Source organism: Centruroides vittatus, unplaced genomic scaffold (assembly GCF_030686945.1).
Source record: "Centruroides vittatus isolate TY-2023 unplaced genomic scaffold, ASM3068694v2 contig_459, whole genome shotgun sequence".
Lineage (NCBI taxonomy): Eukaryota > Metazoa > Arthropoda > Arachnida > Scorpiones > Buthidae > Centruroides > Centruroides vittatus.
In genome coordinates this window covers 801,249-820,121 of record NW_027122255.1, presented here as the reverse complement: position 1 = coordinate 820,121, position 18,873 = coordinate 801,249, and the positions used below count along the sequence as shown (strand labels likewise).

At 30.9% G+C, this 18,873-nt stretch overlaps 1 protein-coding gene across 3 annotated transcripts in view; it reads left to right on the top strand.

Annotated features, from left to right (window-relative positions):
* Positions 1–18,873, top strand: part of LOC136977433 (GRAM domain-containing protein 4-like) — a 147,831-nt gene that overhangs the window by 87,249 nt on the left and 41,709 nt on the right. For all 3 annotated transcript variants that reach the window (XM_067272920.1, XM_067272919.1, XM_067272921.1), the window contains exons 15-17: positions 7,778–7,883; positions 9,418–9,508; positions 11,134–11,215. In XM_067272920.1, the coding sequence (XP_067129021.1) occupies positions 7,778–7,883; positions 9,418–9,508; positions 11,134–11,215 (279 nt within the window). The remainder of the gene's footprint in view (positions 1–7,777; positions 7,884–9,417; positions 9,509–11,133; positions 11,216–18,873) is intronic.

Genomic DNA, 18,873 nt, shown 5'->3' with positions numbered 1-18,873 from the left:
TTATTATGAATGGTTGTAATCATATAAGCATGCATGCATTCAAACATATATTTAGACTTGTTAGTACTTGTATGACACTATACTCAAATGGATACATACAAAATATGAAAATATTGAAGTATGTAGATATGTGTTATCACAATTCTGAAATGACACACACATCACAAGCAGCATAATATTCTGTGTCAAACTTGGTAAAACATTACTGAAACATTTAATCTGAAGCATTTTAAAGAAGACTGTGGATCAAAAGAGGATGATCTTTGTTCAGTAGGTTTAGAAAAATGAAAAAATTATTTTCTGGCAATCATTTCTTCATTTTGAAAATTTAAGATAATCAGTAGATGATCTGATCAACATTTTGGGAATTTAGCCTGGCTCTGTACTTGCTGTTCTTCACAATGAATTGCATCTGTTTTTAAGTTCTAAGGAAGTTAATAAATAAATAATATGAAGAATGTGCAATCATCAGAGAGAACTGATTGACAGAATATATAAAGTTCTACATTTCATAAGCAAAGTTATTACTGGCAGTAAAACAGTGTTTCTTGCATAATTCTGAGTTCTTGTATGTCTAATCATACAATTGCTCAGGAGAAACAGATGCACTGGCAAAATACCAGTATTCTTACTCACCAGACCTTGTTGCAATAGACTTTGTTCTACTAAAAAGAAAAAAATTGCAGATTCAAATCAGCAAAAGAGATGGAAAGTGTTATGATGATTGCACTTGAGGAGATAATGCAGAATGAAAGACTGGTTTTAATAAATGATACAAGCATTTGCAGAAATGTGTAGCTCCTTATTTTTGGAGATGGTCTTCTGTGAAGTACTTTTACTATTAGCATAGTTGAAGTTACATTAAAAGTTTAATTTATTTTTGACTCTACCACATTCTGAATTGAGATTTATAATATTGATTGTTATTATTTATGAAAAATTTCCTTAAAGCCTGTTTTCTAAACAATACATTTATTCAAAAATGACTAATATTTTTTGATCAACTACATTTGTTTAATGACATTTTTATATAACATTACTAATTCTAGTTTTAAGATATTGTCATTATTTTTGAAAATCTCTTGTTAATGTTTCAAACTTCATACACATTCACATGATATAAATACAGTAGAGCATCGTTTATCCAAATCAATTCGGGACTGGGGTTATTCGGATAACTTATTTTTCGGATAACCGATTATATATGAAAAAAACATATTAACATATATTAACCTATCTCATGTTGAAATTTTTCTCCGTTGCATGTCGCTTTGTGTTGAATTTTCATCGATTTTAAGCCTAACAAAAATTTTTATAATAATAATCGAGGCCATTGTATCTTTAAAAATTATTTCTTTATTTGTACAAACAAAATAAATATATTGAAAAATATAAAAACAAAAAAAAAATTATACTTTAGAAGTTAATCTAGTATCAAAAACGTTCGATTCAGCACAACACAACCCGACTGGAAAGCTTTCGGTTAACCGACGTTTCGGTTGCTCAGCTTTCAGATAAATGACACTCTACTGTAAATAGTTATATCCAATTAACAGGTGTATCAATATTTGCTATTTATGTTATAGAGAGAGATTATTTACATTAATAGAAAATAGTTCTATTTTTAAAAAATATTAATAATATAAATATCAAAGTGATAGCAAAAGTCAGTTTATTATTAATTTTTATATGATATAAAATTTAAAACCTTAAAATAAAAACAATTTATACAAAATAGAGATAATGACAAAATAATTCAGGAAATAGGAATTTAGAATGAAGGATTTGAGTTCTATCCATTCTGGATGCTTATCATTATTTATATAATGATGTTATAATTTTGGTTTGGGCATATTTTCTATTCATGTTGGTTGATCCCATTGCAAGTCAGGTCTGCTAAGTAGCCTTTGTTATGCTGGTCTCTTATTAACAAATCAATTAATATGCAAATTTAAGGCTGCTGGTGACTTTCCCTACACACTTCGCTATCTGCATAAAGTTGATTGCTTCTAACTAACTGAAATTGTTTAAAAAGTTTATATTTGTTTTAACTAATATCACCAGAAATAAAATTAATATCAGCAAAAATGCAACCTTCTCCATCAAAACGTGGAAGACCGCCAACGAATCGTTCTAAACCACAGGGCAAAAGAAATCAACCATCTTCGACAAACTCCAGGCTAATAATGGATTTTAACTTATGTTTGGATAAAAACTCTCAAGAAGACTTCGCAGAGGACATGAATCCTAACTTGAATGTATTACAACTAAGCACTCATAGTCTCTCAGGTGAGTTAACTAACTTCAATCCTACTTTACTTAACAAACCAGACAATCTACTAGGCACCTCTACAACAGTCCTATGGAACAAAATCTCCAACTTGATAAACACTTCTAACGATAAAATTTTTAGTCAAATGATCATTATAAAAGATGATCTTGACCTTATACATGAAAACATCCGTGAAACCAAAGAACAACAAAAAAATGGATGAACAATTAAATAACCTAAAACAACAGGTCGACAAATTACAAGTAGAAAAGGACTTTATCCAATTTAAAATGGACTCTTTAACTGATGACCATCACTACAATAATATAATTATATACTTATATACATATATAATTACTACAAAATCACTAAATCTAAAACTAAATTACCAAATCTAATTATAAGACTAACCCTTGGCAATAATCATATTCGAGATCTTATCGAACAGAATAGCAACATTCAAGAGATAACAGTGCCAAGGTGGAAAGCAGAAAAAAGTTCTTGTAACTGTACTCTTAGCAGTTAATCAAACTGGAAGTAAAAATCTTCCACCACTAATTATTGATTGTTCTTCAAAGCCAGATATTTCTCAAAATTGAAATTATTTTCTATAATATACAATGCAAACCAGAAAGCTTGGAAGATGAATGAAATCTTTAGTTACTGGTTTAAAAGAATAAATAAATCTATGGGTTTAAAAAACAGAAAAATTTCTACCATCAATAACCGCAATGCTCATCTCAATATCCCTACTCCAAAAAACATCACTATAAGATTTTTGCTTTCAAACACTACATCAAAGCTCTAACTCCTTGATCAAAGGAACATTTGAAGTTTCAAAATGGGATACAGAAAAGAAACAGTTCAAAAACTTCTAGATACCATCCATGATGGCAATACCCTTACCACTATTAATGTTTTGGATGCAATGAAGATGATAGATTATATTTGGAGGAATGTTACAAAGAAGACAATCAAGAACAGTTTTTTGAAAGCAGGGTTTAAGCAAAGGAGCAACAAGGAAGAGGAAAAACAAAAAAAAATATTGACATGGTTCAAGTAATAGAAGCTAATAAAGAAAGTGGTTAATTGTCATGAATAGTCTTAACCAAGATATTTCATTTTAAAAGTTTTTGGACATGGATGATTCCCAGTAACATGTTGAATGTTGACAGATACAGAAATCTTGGAAAATGTGAGAGGGGTTTCCGACAATGACACTGAAATAGAGGATCAGAGAGATTTACTTAGTTATTATTACAAAAGAAATGGAAAAGGCCATTGAAATGTTGAGAACTTCCCTTGAATCTTAGGAAGATATTAGTTAGGATGTATTTATGGCTATTCCTAACCTTCAAAAACTTGTCCAGTCAGAGAATGCCTGACCATCAGAAACTATTTACAAACTATTTCCATTAAGGTATGTCAAAAATGGGATACAGAAAAGAAACAATTCAAAAACTTCTAGATGCCATCCATGATGTCAATACCCTTACCACTATTAATGTTTCTAATATATTCTAATATTAGAAATATAATAAATAATATAATATGTTTCTAAATGTTTACAATATGTCTAATATGGGGTCTAATGTCTAGTACTTGCTGCTGTATTAATAAAATATCGTATCTCCAATCAAACCTATTACTGTCTACTGTATAGGAACCTCTATAGTTCAAAACCTGTCTGTCTCAAATTTTTTTCTCATTCTCTTGAGATTTGAGATAGACAGTTTCAACTGTATAATAAATTATTAATTGAATACCTAAACATTTCAAATACATTGAAGAAATAATTTATGTTACATTCATATTACTGTATATCAGTTTATTATAAGTTTTGTAAATTTTAAGATACATGGAACTTGTCTTTGGCATCCTTCTATTCCAACTGGGTTCAGGGCTCTTAAATTTCTAAATATGGGACTGTTGCAGTGGCGTGCCATCATTGGAAGCGATGGAAGCACCGATTCCACCTTCCAATGACCTTCCCTTGTATTTTATAAAATATAAATTTTCATATTTTAACCTACTTTGCATTAATTAAAAGTAATATTTTATTATAACTGCATTATGTATCTTTTACAAATTTCTATACTACATGTGAAAAAAACAATAAGATTGCTATTGTATATTCGAATAATTCAGTGGCGGAAGGAGTGTCGAAACCGGGTCAGTCTCCAATCAGCCAGATTATATAGGCATTGGCACATGCGGTTTACAGAGCACCAACCTCACCCAGTTTAACTGGTAGAAGCAACACATGCATAAAGCATCTAATTTTATATCCCAGGACCGGTTCTGAGCTGTTAGCCGCCTGCCTGTCAACTTCCAAGCAGACAGATTATAGGCATTGGCGCATGCGCTTTACAGAGCACCAATGTCACCCGGTTTAGCTGGTGGATGCTTCACACGTAAAGCTTCTAATTTTATATCCCAGACTGGTTGTGGGCTGTTAGCCTTCTGCCTGCTAGATATTCGGCCGCCCTCGCCCAATTATGTGAACCATGAGTAGACTAGATCAATGGAGGGCAACCCCTGGCCCGTGGGCCAGCTACGGCTTGCGAAAAGTCTCTATCTGGCCCGCGAGATCTTTAATAGATTATTAAATTGGAAAAATAACTAATTAATAGTTATTTTTCCAATTCTTTGTAATTTTCGATATTGATAAGAGAAATAAATGTAGTAATTAACTTTTTATTTGTTTATTTCATATTTGCAGACTAAAAAAATTACAAGTCACAAGAAGGCGTCAATTAACTACTACGACCCACGGAAAAAACGTAAAATTTATTCTGGCCCATGTTATAAAAAAGGTTGCCCACCCTAGACTAGATTTATAACTTAACCCAACCGATAGGAATTTACTGGCATGTTTTTATGATAGTTCTGTATAGTTGACAGGAGTTTTAAAAAAATCCATTAAAATATTTGATATATTTATTCTGCGTTTATTCTGCTCTCCCATCTTATATTACTTACGGATTTCAATGTTAAACCGGTGATATTACGATTTAGTATGTCCCATCTGTAAGGGGATGGAGAAAAAACGTGTACAATTCTAGTACAGCATTAAAAAATTAACTGTTACTTTGGCAGCATCATTTACAACCAAATTTCATGAATAAGACGTACAACGGTACAAAAAAAGCTCTAGAATTTATTTTCCTTAAATTTACGATATATGTATTGGTTGTCATAAAAATTTCTTTCCACTTTTTTCCCAAGACTACAGATATCCAAGTACAAAGTAACCGGTTTCAACTTATTTCTACTTAAGAAGTAGTTAAATAATTAAGCGATTAGAGAATTAGAAACATAAATAAAATCCTGATGAAAGAGCCGAAATTTTACTTAAACAGAAGCTTAACCGAACCAATCTCTTGCCGAGTATAGTGGAGTCTGATGTCTTCATAATATTAGATGTAATAAAGACAGAAATTTTTCCAGTTCAATGAGAGTGACCGAAAAGTTGTAAATTTTGGAAATTTCCGTGAACACTTGGTCCTAAAACGAATTAGTTAGAAAACGAACGACAGACAATCTGTTAAGTTTAACATATTTAGATTTTTACAACTATGGTGAGAAACGTTTAAAATCTACAGCAACCCTGTCGCGTCCTTTGATATATACTAGTGAGCGACAAAAGGAGGCATTTGACATTGACCGGTATCGGCACCCTCGGGATTTGGCATGCACACACCTACTTGGACCGTCTCTGATTCCATTCATTAGCCACTCGTAGGGAGCTACAGTATTTCACTAAGTGGATTGTTTTAAGATTTAAAAAGTAAAGAATATTTTGTTATTTTTATGTACGTTTCTTCACAAAGTTATATTTAATTATAAGTTTCTTTAAAAGTATATTCATACAATTGAAGAATTTTTTGTACTAGATATGCATATTCATCACACATTTTGTTTTACCAAGTAAGTTTTTTTTTATAATTTTAATTTTAGCCCTTATATCGTGGCTAGTGATTCAAAAATTTATTTTAAAAAAGTTTTGGCTCAAGACCATATAATGAAAAAGAAAACATTATTAAAAGAGAAAGACCAATGCCTAAATTAAATATAAATACATCAACAAAAAAATTTCGACATTTTGACGATAAAATTTATAACGAATGACGATTCTTCTGTAAAATTGAAGCAATTTGGAAATCAAAGCGGAATAGAATTTAACATTGGTAGACAATATAAAATAAATATCACAAATTATGACAAGATAATTACGATTAATAGATATATCTAAATTAATAGGTGTTATATGTTTTTTCTCAAAGCAAGAATTGGCATTTAGAGGGCATAGGGAATTTATTGAATCTAATAACGGAGGTAATTATATTGAACTTTTTTATTTATTAAGTACGTCAGCTAATCTATTAAAAATACATTTAAAGAAGTATACGGTTTTTACTGGCTTATCGAACGAACGAATATGAACGGGCCCTGACGTGCAATTAATTGGTTGCCCCTGTAAGTCGGCTTCTTACAGAAACATAGCTTCCCTATCATCGAATGTCACAGCACGCCACTGGACTGTGTATTCATATAGACTGCTTGCTAACAGTGCATAATTATATCTATACATCTGAATCTTATTTCTGTTGTGTATCACTGTTGTGATGATTGCTGCCTGACAGTTAATATCTTTCTCCATAACTGGTTTAGTATTTTTGGATCATCTTATACAACAAATATGAGCTAAAATCCTTAAATTTAGACTGAAATTTAGGTATTATCCAAAGGCCACTTTACATGCCAAAATATACAATATTTGAATTACAACTGTCAAAGCAAATTAAAGTAATTCTATACTATAAGTTGAATAAATTATTAGTAGTCATCTATATAACTGTCTCCTTCTCAGCACTGTTTAAATCAATTAATAAATAAACACACCTGTTTTATATTCGCTGAGCTTATTGTTTTATTCCGAACGTTTTCAGCCTACTATAATAGGCCATCTTCAGGCTTTACATTTTTTGTTACCATCGGCTTGGAAGTACAAAATTGAAAAGAGTATGGGATTTGATAATTCATAAAAATATGGGCTGGATTGTATAGGAATTAGTATTCACAATTAATTAATCTAGATGTAAAATTCTTCGTTATTATTCAGTTATTGTATTTTATTATTTTTTTTATTATTCAGTTATTTTGTATTTTATTATTTATTTTTTACTTTAAGTTTTTCGTTAGTTTGCAACGCGTTTTGAGAGTATGTTAATCCGTTAACTTAAAATGCAAATTCAAATAAATTCGAATGTTACCATTTCGAACAAAAAATGTAAAGCCTGAAGATGGCCTATTATAATAGGCTGAAAACGTTCAAAATAAAACAATATGCTCAGCGAATATAAAACTGGTGTGTTTATTTATTAATTGATATTAGCAGTCATTTATAATTGGAATTAGGTCTTATTGTTAAATAATATTTTATTTTGTAATTAAAGGAAGAAAAATTTAAATAATTGAATTTTTAAATTTTTATTATTTCAGAATGTTTTGAATCAAGGAACCAGTGGTACTCCATCATCATCTGCCTCGGAATATCATTCTTTTTGTGAACTGTTTAATCTGCCAGCATCAGAAACACCTCTGCCATGTAACTAGTTAAAATACTTTATAATTTTAGAATATGTTGTTAATAGTAAATTAATTTTAGCATAATTCAGATTACATCATAACTTAAAGAAGAATAAAATATCAATCTAATCTTAAAAATAAAATCCTTCTAGAGTATTAACAAGTAATATTATACACTTTATATCCAATTTCAAGTAATTTTCCAAGGCAAACAAACCAAATAACAAACGAATACTAGACCATTATTTTAACTTTTTCCAAAAAATTCCATTTTCAATAGTTCCAAATAATTTCGCCCTTTTTTAACTGGTCTAATCAGTGGATCGTGGAGCAAAATGTATTTGGAACTATTGAAAATGGAATTTTTGGAAAAAGTTAAAATAAAGGTCTAGTATTCATTTGTTATTTGGTTTGTTTGCCTTGGAAAATTATTCAAAATTGGACATATAGTGTATAATATTACTCATTAATACTCTAGAGATATTTTATTTTTAAATTTTACATTTTTAAGAAGTATAATACTGATTCCATTGCTTTTAATTTGAATTATATTTATCAATCTAATCATTCGTGTTAAATAATTCTTGAAAATTCCATAATCCTGTGAGCAGGTTTATAGGAACTCTATTCCTAATTCAATGATCTAAAAATGTTGAATTTAGTTATATTTATTTTGGTTGATTACTCACATTATTAACTCTGAATAGGGTTTAATATTATTAAATGTAGATGATAAAAATGATTTTAAAAAATCATAAGAAAACCAATCTTCGTCATTTTCAAAATTACACAAAAATAACAGTAAGTAAAATGCTCTCATATTGAATCTTTGTATTTAAGGCCATTGTCATTTTGTTTTATTTGCTTCTTAAGATTTTATATACTGTGTTTCCCCAAAAATAAGACTGGGTCTTATATTAATTTTTGCCTCAAAAGACGCATTGGGTTTTATTTTCAGGGGATGTCTCATCCAAAGTCACTCACTTGGGTATTTACAAATACTTAATTATAATTTATATTATCATTCATTTTAAGTATTAATGTCAATAATAATATTTATTTATATTTAATTATATATTAATAGTATTATTTTATAATTGAATACATCCATTGTGGGTTGCAACAGACATATTAAATATGACCATCTGGCTCACGATCTTAACTGGCTTATTTTAGGGGTAGGGTTATATTACAAGCATTTTAATAAAAATCATGCTAGGGCTTATTTTCTGATTAGGTCTTATTTTTGGGAAATGTGTATATATATCTTTATTTATATATATATATTGATATATATATCAAGTGGATTTAAGGTATTGAAAATTTCTAAATTGTTTATTTGCATATGGTTAAAAAACTTTAACTTATATTACTCTTTTATATTAAACATTTATATTAAATTTTTCAGTTTCAGTATATAATGTATTAACCTTATATATTGTATATTGAAACTAAAAAATTTTGTATAAAATGAATTATTATTATTTTCAGATAATTTTTAAGTTAGTGAAATAATTGTGTTACAAAATTTATAAAAAATTTTATTTACTTAGCTTGGCATGGAGGTAGAAGGTGTACTCTCATCAACAAAGATAAATCCTTAACATCAGCTTTTAAGAATGGTAGATTATATTTAACAAACAGGTAAAAATGATAATTTTTTAAAAATCTTTTTAATAATTGCTAATTTTGCTTGTAATATAAAAGTTAATTAAAATTTACATTCTAAGTTTTTAATAAATCTTTGTCTACAAGAAAAATTATTGAATTACTACATATATATATTACGATCTGATAAACATCTGTCTCTTCTTTTCATGTATGGTTAATATTCATTAATGATAATGATATGCAATCGTTGTATTTGCTGTGTTGTTATTGAAACCTCTTTTCTTTTGCTTTGAAAATTATTCTTTTTTTATGTTGAAATTTTTTACTCAATGTTGCCATATTGAAATAGAAAAAAGAAAGGTATTGAGTTAATTTATTTTGTGTGTCTACATCCAGTTAGTTTACATTTAGCCTTGTTAAATTATGCTGCTATGAAAAACAGAACTACAAAATTTCTAAAACTAAAACCACAAAAAAACCTAATATCTAGCAGAGAAATTCAGAGTTCAGAAGTGCTAACATTTTTGCTTGTGATGAACGGGCATCATCAGACAAACTATTCCATTAAACACCCACCTCAAGGAACATCAGACTTCCATCAAGAAAGGATTGGCCAATACTGCATTGGCTATTTTCTCTTCTAACCCAGACATCACTATGGATTTCTAACTGTGCATGCCTCTTAGCTCTTCCTGGCTTTCCCTTCTCAAACATCTTGAACAGGTGGAAATTTGTAAAGCCACCTGCAATAATATGAGGTTCCAAAATCGAAATTTATTCAGATGGGAAATTTCATTGTCAAATTGGACCAAGAGATCTTGTTAGTGATGTAAAACAGAGACCAGAGGAAAAACTACATATTTATATCAAAATAAATGCAACACGAAGATAAATGATTTAAAGGAATGTCGTCAAGAGAGAAAGAGAGGGAGCTTTGTCAAGTCAGCATTGGGGTTTAAACAATCGAGAAAAGGGGGTTACACTGCTTGAGTCTTCTTGATTATACTGTATATTTCTTAGATAAGATTCAACTGCGGCCTACTGTAGACCTGTTCAAGCCATACTGCCAGCAACATCAGACATCTTCTGCCCACTCTCTACCTTTGCTATTATACTCTCACCTTTTGAAAATAAAAACTGACGCAAAACTTAACGAGTGCCCGCCCGACAGTCTTGCGAATACTATAAAAGAATTATTTCTGTCAGAAAAATAAAAGGCTGGAATTACAAGGGAGAGTTTCAAAGTTTGGAGAAATACTATCCGATCAGTATATACCGGATTGAGTTTCGATGTCGACATCTCCCGTGCTCCGAAAAGTTTCAAATTGTTGCCTGAAGACAAGGGAAGATCAATCAGTATTCATTATTTTATGTTGTTTCTTCTTGTGTTTGTTCTGTGAAATGTTCATTGTCCAAACAAAAAAAATCTTTTATGAAAGTGTTCATTAACCAATCACCCACTGTAGTATTTAATGAATCATTTTTATTTGATTCAGAAATTTAATGAATCATTAATTCAGAATTAATAAAACTATATCTTGACATCGTGGTAACTATACTTTCTTAAAACTTAATAAATTTGAAATACTTTTTAAATTCTAGAATACATTTTATATGTATATTATATATTAAATAATTTTAATATTTTTGTTTTACAGTTTTCTCTGTTTTGAAAGATCAAAGACATCTAGTTTAAAGAACTTGGTCTTACCTTTAAAAAATATTGCCAAAGTTGAAAAGGTCAGTATTTCTTTGTCAGTAATTTATATTATTTCTATTTGTAATTACTAAGGACCAGATTTTTGGGTGCATTTTTAGATTGGATTGGGTGATCATTTTGGGTGCTAGTTTGGGTGCTTTTAAATGCTGTATTATTAAGTCAAAAATCAACAAGAAGTATTATATTTACAAACTACATAATTGTTTATTGCAATTTAAACATAAAAATGAGCATTGTAATTTACAACAGTAACCATTTCAATGTTCTTAAAAGTGAAATTTTCTTGTTTGGAGGATAGAATGTCTTTATATAAGGAAAAAGATTTTTCTACTTCGACTGAGACTAAAGGGGCATGTTTCATTTTTACTCGGAATTCTAGTTCAGTGCAATCCAAAATATTTTTCAAATCAGGATTTTTTGATTAACTAGATTTGAGTTCATCCAGGGCAAAACCATCCAGTACATCAAGTGCCTGACTTACAACATTCCACTGATTCTGCATTTCAGTTCCATGTCTTTCCAGTTTGTTGATTTTATCCACCACTTGTACAAATGCACAGAGAAGAGCTCTGTGGTCACTACTGGATCAGTGACCAGTTTCTTGATGCTGTCTACAGCTGCAGAATCACTAGGAGGAAGTTCATTGATAAACGCATTAATTTTCTCGAAGTTCTCACAGTAGAATACCACACTGTTTATCCAAGACCCCCACCAGGTGACTACTGGACTGGGTGGTAATGGCAGTTCAGTTATGTCTTGGTACAAGCATTCCCGACTAGGGCACTTGAGAAGAACCATTTTCATTTTGGAAATGAAGTCATTGGCCTTGCTATATTCTACACAAATATGTTCACATACTCGGCGTAGTGCATGAGAAGGACAAGTCACATGCTTTAGGTTGTTGTAGATGCACTTTAAATTTGAGAATGCTGACATGTAAGATAAGCATCTTACATGTCACATTCTCTGTAACGACAAGCCAAACCTTTTCTTACTGGACACCATTTGGCCACAACTTGACGCAAACATCATTGAAAGCTTGGGACACTGTAGTTGAGTTCTTATTTTCAAGTTGGTACATTTTGAACAACATTGGTTGTACATAGCATCCAGTCAGTGGTGCAACAAGAATGTTCAGCACATACCGGTTTGTGGAATCCATTGTTTTGTTCAGTATAAACATGGGATTGCCTCTGACAACATCCAGGATTTTAGATATTGTTTGATCATAAACTGTGTTTCACATATTTTTTCTAAGAGTACTCTCGTTGGGGACAAGCTTTCCCATATATTTCTGGAGAAATAACTTAAAGGCTGGATTGTTTACCTTATATAAGGGTATATTTGCCTGCAGAAAAGCAGTTATTAAATCTGCATATTATTAGCCTTCTGAGATTCTTTTCCTCTTTGAAATGAGGCCCCTACAAATGTCTGCTCGAAATTCCTCCTTTTTTGTTTGCCTTCTCTATGCTATTCTGAACTAATGTGCTGCCTGATTTTTGTTTCTTGGTGTTTCACATCAACCAAAATCACATAATTACAAATGAAACAGTGAAGAACTTTTCCGTCTGTGCATACTCCTTCATCTTTAAACTTATTTGCTAAAATATTCAGTTTAGATGTGGACAATTTTGCCATTTTCTTATATCGCCAACTCGAACAAAGGAAATTGGAACTGTTGCACTCACAAGTCAGGGTAAGGTGTCACCTTACCCTGACAGATCAGTGGTGTGCCATGACATTTGATGATAGGGAAGCTGTGTTTCTGTAAGAAGCCGACTTCCAGGGGTAATCGATTAATTGCGCATCAGTGATGGCCTAGGTTCCATTCGTACATGCGTTGTGGTGAAAGAGACGTATCTGACAAAAACCGACAAAAAAGAAACATAAAATAAACATATACTATGTACAAAATAGTTTGCTTTAGGACAATCAGTTGTTCGGACATCCTGGATGTCGATGTGGTTCTTCAATGGTCGATCGAAGGTGGCCCCGGGACAGTGGCATTGACAAGTCTGTAGGGCACGGGGAGACTGCCTCTGTTTGCGTCGGGGACACTGTCTAAGTCTGAAGTGGCACAGGTTACAGGTTGGCACAATAGACGAGAAATTGGTGGTTTTTTTTTTTTTTTTTTTTTTTTTGCACGTTGACACACGGAGTTTTGGTTATTCGGAACATTAACCGAGTGCCAAGTGTCCTCAATTGTCGGGGATTATATCAATCTCTGTTCTTTCTTTCATCCATTTTGATTGGTCATTCTTCCTCAATCACACTTCCCGAGTGGTTGGTCCCTCGTTACTAAATGTAACGAGACTCTTACCTGGAGCGTGAGAAAAGTCAAAATCGAAGATGAATTCAATCTTCCACCAATCATAGGACGACTTCCTTCCGCGATTTATGGTTTCTGCTTCGCAGTTTGATATAAACAATGGGTGACCAACTACGAACGACTTTTACCTATGTTTTTTTAAACTAATAAATTTTTCTCTAAATTAACTGTTTTTCGCATCTTTCGTGACAGGTCAGACCTGTCTGGTACATGACATTTTTATAAAAGTTTTAAACAAATACTGGAAATGACAAAAATAAACAATTTATGTATTTTAGTTCTAAAATGCAAATAATACACACATAATACAAATTGATATGATACAAACAATGATAGAAAAACTTGTTTTTTTAATTTTTTATAAACTAACTCTATTTGGTGATTTTTTCCACAAAATCGTTAATTACTTTATCATAAAAGTCATTGGTTGTCAACTCCATCAACGTATTTGAAAGCTCTCTTTCTATCGAAAGCAACGCTAGTGACGACAATTTTTCCTTTGACTGAGTGTTCCTGGCCAATGTATGAGTTTGCTTCGTGGTCGAAAAACTGCGCTCAACAGACGCACTGGTAGATGGTACCGTAAAAATTAATGATATTAAATCATATAATTCTTTTAGTACATCTTTGTTTGGATCGTCATTAATTATAATACTTTTTATGTCTAAGAGTTACTTTTCAATATAGTCCAGACACGAATATAAATATTGCGATTCACTATGTAATTTAGATAAATCAAAACATTTCCCATAAAATTTACTTAATTTAAAAAATTAAAACATGCTTGGAAAAATTGTTTTTCATAATATTAAAATTATTAACATCTAAAAGTGATAAAAAGTCTAAAGATTTTATGTCTGAAAATCTGTCAATATAATTACAGTATAATTAAAAGAAAATTATAATTAAATATAACTTTGCAAAAAAACATACATAAAAATAACATTGAATACTCTTTACTTTTCAAATCTTAAACATTTCACTTAGTCAGATAGCTCTCTACCCAGTGGCTAAGAGATAGAATCGTTGGAAGTGTTACATGTGTGTAGCTTCCACCAGCTAAACTGGGTGAAGTTGGTGCTCTGTAAAGCGCATGCGCCAGTGCCCTCTGGCTGCTTTACACCATTCAGTTATTCTCACTGTGGAAACTGTCTTGTAAGCGCTTCCATTCCGCCATTCATATTCGAATATACAATAGCAATCTTATTGTTTTTTTCACATGTAGTATAGAAATTTGTAATAAGATACATAATGCAGTTATAATAAAATATTAATTTTAATTAATTCAAAGTACGTTAAAATATGAAAATTTATATTTTAGAAAATACAAGGGAAGGTCATTGGAAGGTGGAAGCAGCGCTTCCACCGCTTTCAATGATGGCATGCCACTGCAGATCAACCTTATATAGTTGTTGACAACTATCAACCGACCAGTCATCAACTATGCTAGTCGTAACTCTATTCCAGGTAACGGACGCCACCAATGGTCTGTTCCTTGAGACGCATGCGCTACTAATTCAAAATTTAACCAATCATGTTCCTCAACAATCTCGCCTCGGCAGCATCCATTACCAATTCAAATTGACCAATCATGTTTCTTACATGATATCACTGTGACGACCTTAATACAGAATTTTCTAGATTGTTCTTTTTGTAGAAAAGAAAACACATGTTGCAGATTTTCAGTGAATCTGTTTACATTTTTAGAACAACCCTAAGGCTTAGTTGTTTAGTCCAGAAAATTCCACTTTACCCCATTTTTTTCTCAACAAAAGAAGAGAGTAAGCTAATTATCGTATTTTTTCCCTCAGTATACATGGTCAGGTTTAACAAATTTTTTTTCCCCTCAAGTGAATGAATAAAAACCACCAAAAAAGAGATAAATGTCAACATATTTTTTTAAAATGTAAAAATCAGGAAAGCTGGGTGCAAAATATATAGTTTGGGTTCTAGTCAATGTTTTAGGTGCTAAAGAATTTGGCAATGAGTGGGCCTACTGCACTATAATCGACGTAGTTTGTCTTTTTACTCTCTGCTCCTTTCAAAAAGTAAGTGGGTGCGGCACCCAAAAATCCAGACCTTAGTAATTACTCATTTATTCATTGTCAAATGACAGAATGTAGTTGCAACTAGGCACAGAATTACACTGTTAAATAAGTGTGCATAGAATTACACAATGTTACACTGGTATTCTAAAGTATTGCTGGGATCAATTGCAACATATGTATATATACATATATATACACACATTTAGAAAAAAATATATATATATATAATCTAATTGTAGTATTGTATAATATGAATAATGCAATCCTTTGTTGAATATCATGCAATGTTGGTTCAATCTGTAATAATATATATATGTTATGGGCAAAGTGATTAATACGGGCATTATGAATAATGACCAACAAAATCAGGCATTGTAATAAATTTCAACAATTTATCAAATTGACCGGTCATTATGAATACTGCTACCACCTAGTCGGGCAAAGTGATAATAACACGTTGAGAAGTGATCATCCAACATACGCTAGCCAGGGGTGACCAACATTAATACGGAGGAGGATCTAGAGAGACTTTTTAAAACTATCGACGAAGTAAGTCAAAGTTGTTCAAACTCTGAAAGTTCAGGTACCATCCAAGAAAACATTATAAAAGATTATTCGATAATGCCATCCTCACATAGCAATATAACTGATGAAGTTCAAAGATCTACATCGTCTTCACATGAAAAAAATCTAAACCAGGATGTTATTAGTATTACAGAATTGATAAGTGAAGAAGAAACAATCCAAACAATTGATCCAAAAATAGAAGAAAAAGTAAGAAATGTATCTAAAACAAGGGAGATGGCTTTGTTAAATCTTAAAAAGCAAGCAGAAAAAATGATTGGTACATCAAATTTCAAATACACAGCAGCTAATGTTGGTGATACAGTAAGGATTCGTGTACCTGATGTAGATCGAGCCCGCAGTGATGGAAAAAATATTTTAGGTGGCGTTGTTGCGGTTAAAGATAAAAACCTTTACAAACTGGGTACCAAATATATTATATTCAAGAAACCAATTTACTGTTTGTAAAGAAAACTTCATTTCTGTTGAAGATGTACCAGGTGAAGAAATTTCGCTTAGAGAATGTGCAAGAATGTCATCAATTTCTGGAGGTCAAGGCTATAGTCGATGCTGCTGCAAAATTGGTTGCAAATCTAATAGATGCAAATGCTACAAAGAAAAAAAATTATGTAATTCCAAATGTCATCAAAATCTTAATTGCTCAAATAAATAAACTATAAAACATTTAATATTTTATATAATTTATACCAAAAATGAAATTCCAGAAGTTTCCTGTAAATTAATTTTTTAATTAAGTATAAATTTGTTAATAAATACTTTTTGTTAATATTAATTTAATTTATTTAGTTAATAGTACTTTGAAATAATTTACAAAAAATAAATATTTCTAAACGAAATAAGTGGAGTTTTTTTTAATCAAATTTAAAATTCGGTACTAAGCACGATATGCACATGCAACTGATTGGCTAGCGTATGTCGAATGATCACTCCTCAACGTATTATTATCACTTTGCCCGACTAGGTGGTAGCAGTATTCATAATGACCGGTCAATTTGATAAATGATGAATATTTATCACACTGCCCGCCCTTTTTGGTCATTATTCATAATGCCCGATTAATCACTTTGTCCATAACATATATATTATTACAGATTGAACCAACATTGCATGATATTCAACAAAGGATTGCATTATTCATATTATACAATACTATGTCATCTGCAAACATAAATGAAAGACATAATAAACTGTTCATTATGATGTTTAATTATTGCTATATACTTTTTAAACTTATAAGTGTTGTGTTGATAATTAACTGTACAGTATGCTCAAGGTGTGTGAGTTGATATTAAAGTTTTATGAAAGGAAGGTCTGAATATGAAGTACTCAGAGACTGAGCTGTTCCAATTCCACTTCAGTAGTAACATCACAAATATTAAGACATTTTGAATCATGGATAATTTATCTCATAATAGCCACACATCTTTGCCAAGGAATTACAAAATTCTCTGCCATTTGACCAAAAAAATAATCAATTTGCTACACTTCAGGAATCGATGACGGAAGTGGAAAGCATCAACATGAGTCATAAGTTTGAATTGTCTGTAAGAGGCTCTGTAAGGCAGGAATTTTTGCACATAAGGCCAATTTTAATTTGGATTTAGTTGCCATCTTGTATTAAAATTAATAAATAGAATTAAATTGATTAATTTTAAAATATTCTGAAAACAAATATTGATTCAGAGCAGGACTTGAACCTACAATCTCTGCTTACTGTGCAGATGCATTATTAAATTTAGCCAAAAAGTAAGAAGGTCCTACATATAACATGGAACATATGCTAGGAAGTTATATACAAACTTCTTTAAAAACTAATTACTATGTAATAAAAAATTCTAATAGACCTTCTAGAGACCAGAAGTTTTAGATTTTAAGAAATATAATGATTGATAGTCTCCACCCTGTCTCTAAAAGTTATTTATAGCCTTGCTTAAACATATTACATAGGTTGTTAAGTCAAAATTGGAGAATTGATTACCTTGCTCCAATTTTGACTTAACAACTAGTGATGGGATGATGAATTGGAAATCAGAAAAATTGGACATTTTTCAGGAATTGAGCAAATTTCATCATGATTTCTGATTTTTAAAATGATTATTCCATATTTAACAAGAAAATTAATTATCTGTTTCAGCCAAAGATTATAAATTTTTAAAATTACATTATTAACAATTAGATGTTAGTTTATTGGAAGCTTTCACCTTGACAAAGCAGAGAGCATGCGACACCTCATATGCAAGGGGACATCTGTCACAGCAGACTTTTGTGTAGTCAGAGTAATGAGAGATTTCACTTGGTCGGTACTAACTCTGTATTTTAGGAGAGATAGGATGACATTAGAGTTGCCACATGGCCTGTATTGGGTTGGCTTGACTGACAATTTCAAATTAAAGCTGGCATTTAACAAAAATATTTAAATGTCAGCAAAACAGTTCAAAATATAAACAAAATTATATTTTAATTGAAAAATTATTATATAAAATCATTTTTAGTATTTAGTATGCTTACTTGTAATGATAAAGCACTTGAACAACATTTTAAATACTTTTTTCAGCAACACTTTAATTTCTTTAAATGAACATTTTTGACTCCTTTTCATAGGTCTGTGTCAGGTTGAACAAGAAGATTCCAACTAAGACAGTTTGAATCATCCTGTTAGATTTCTTTTATTTTCAGGTTAATAATAATAAGCACTATCCTTTTCATAGTTTTGTCT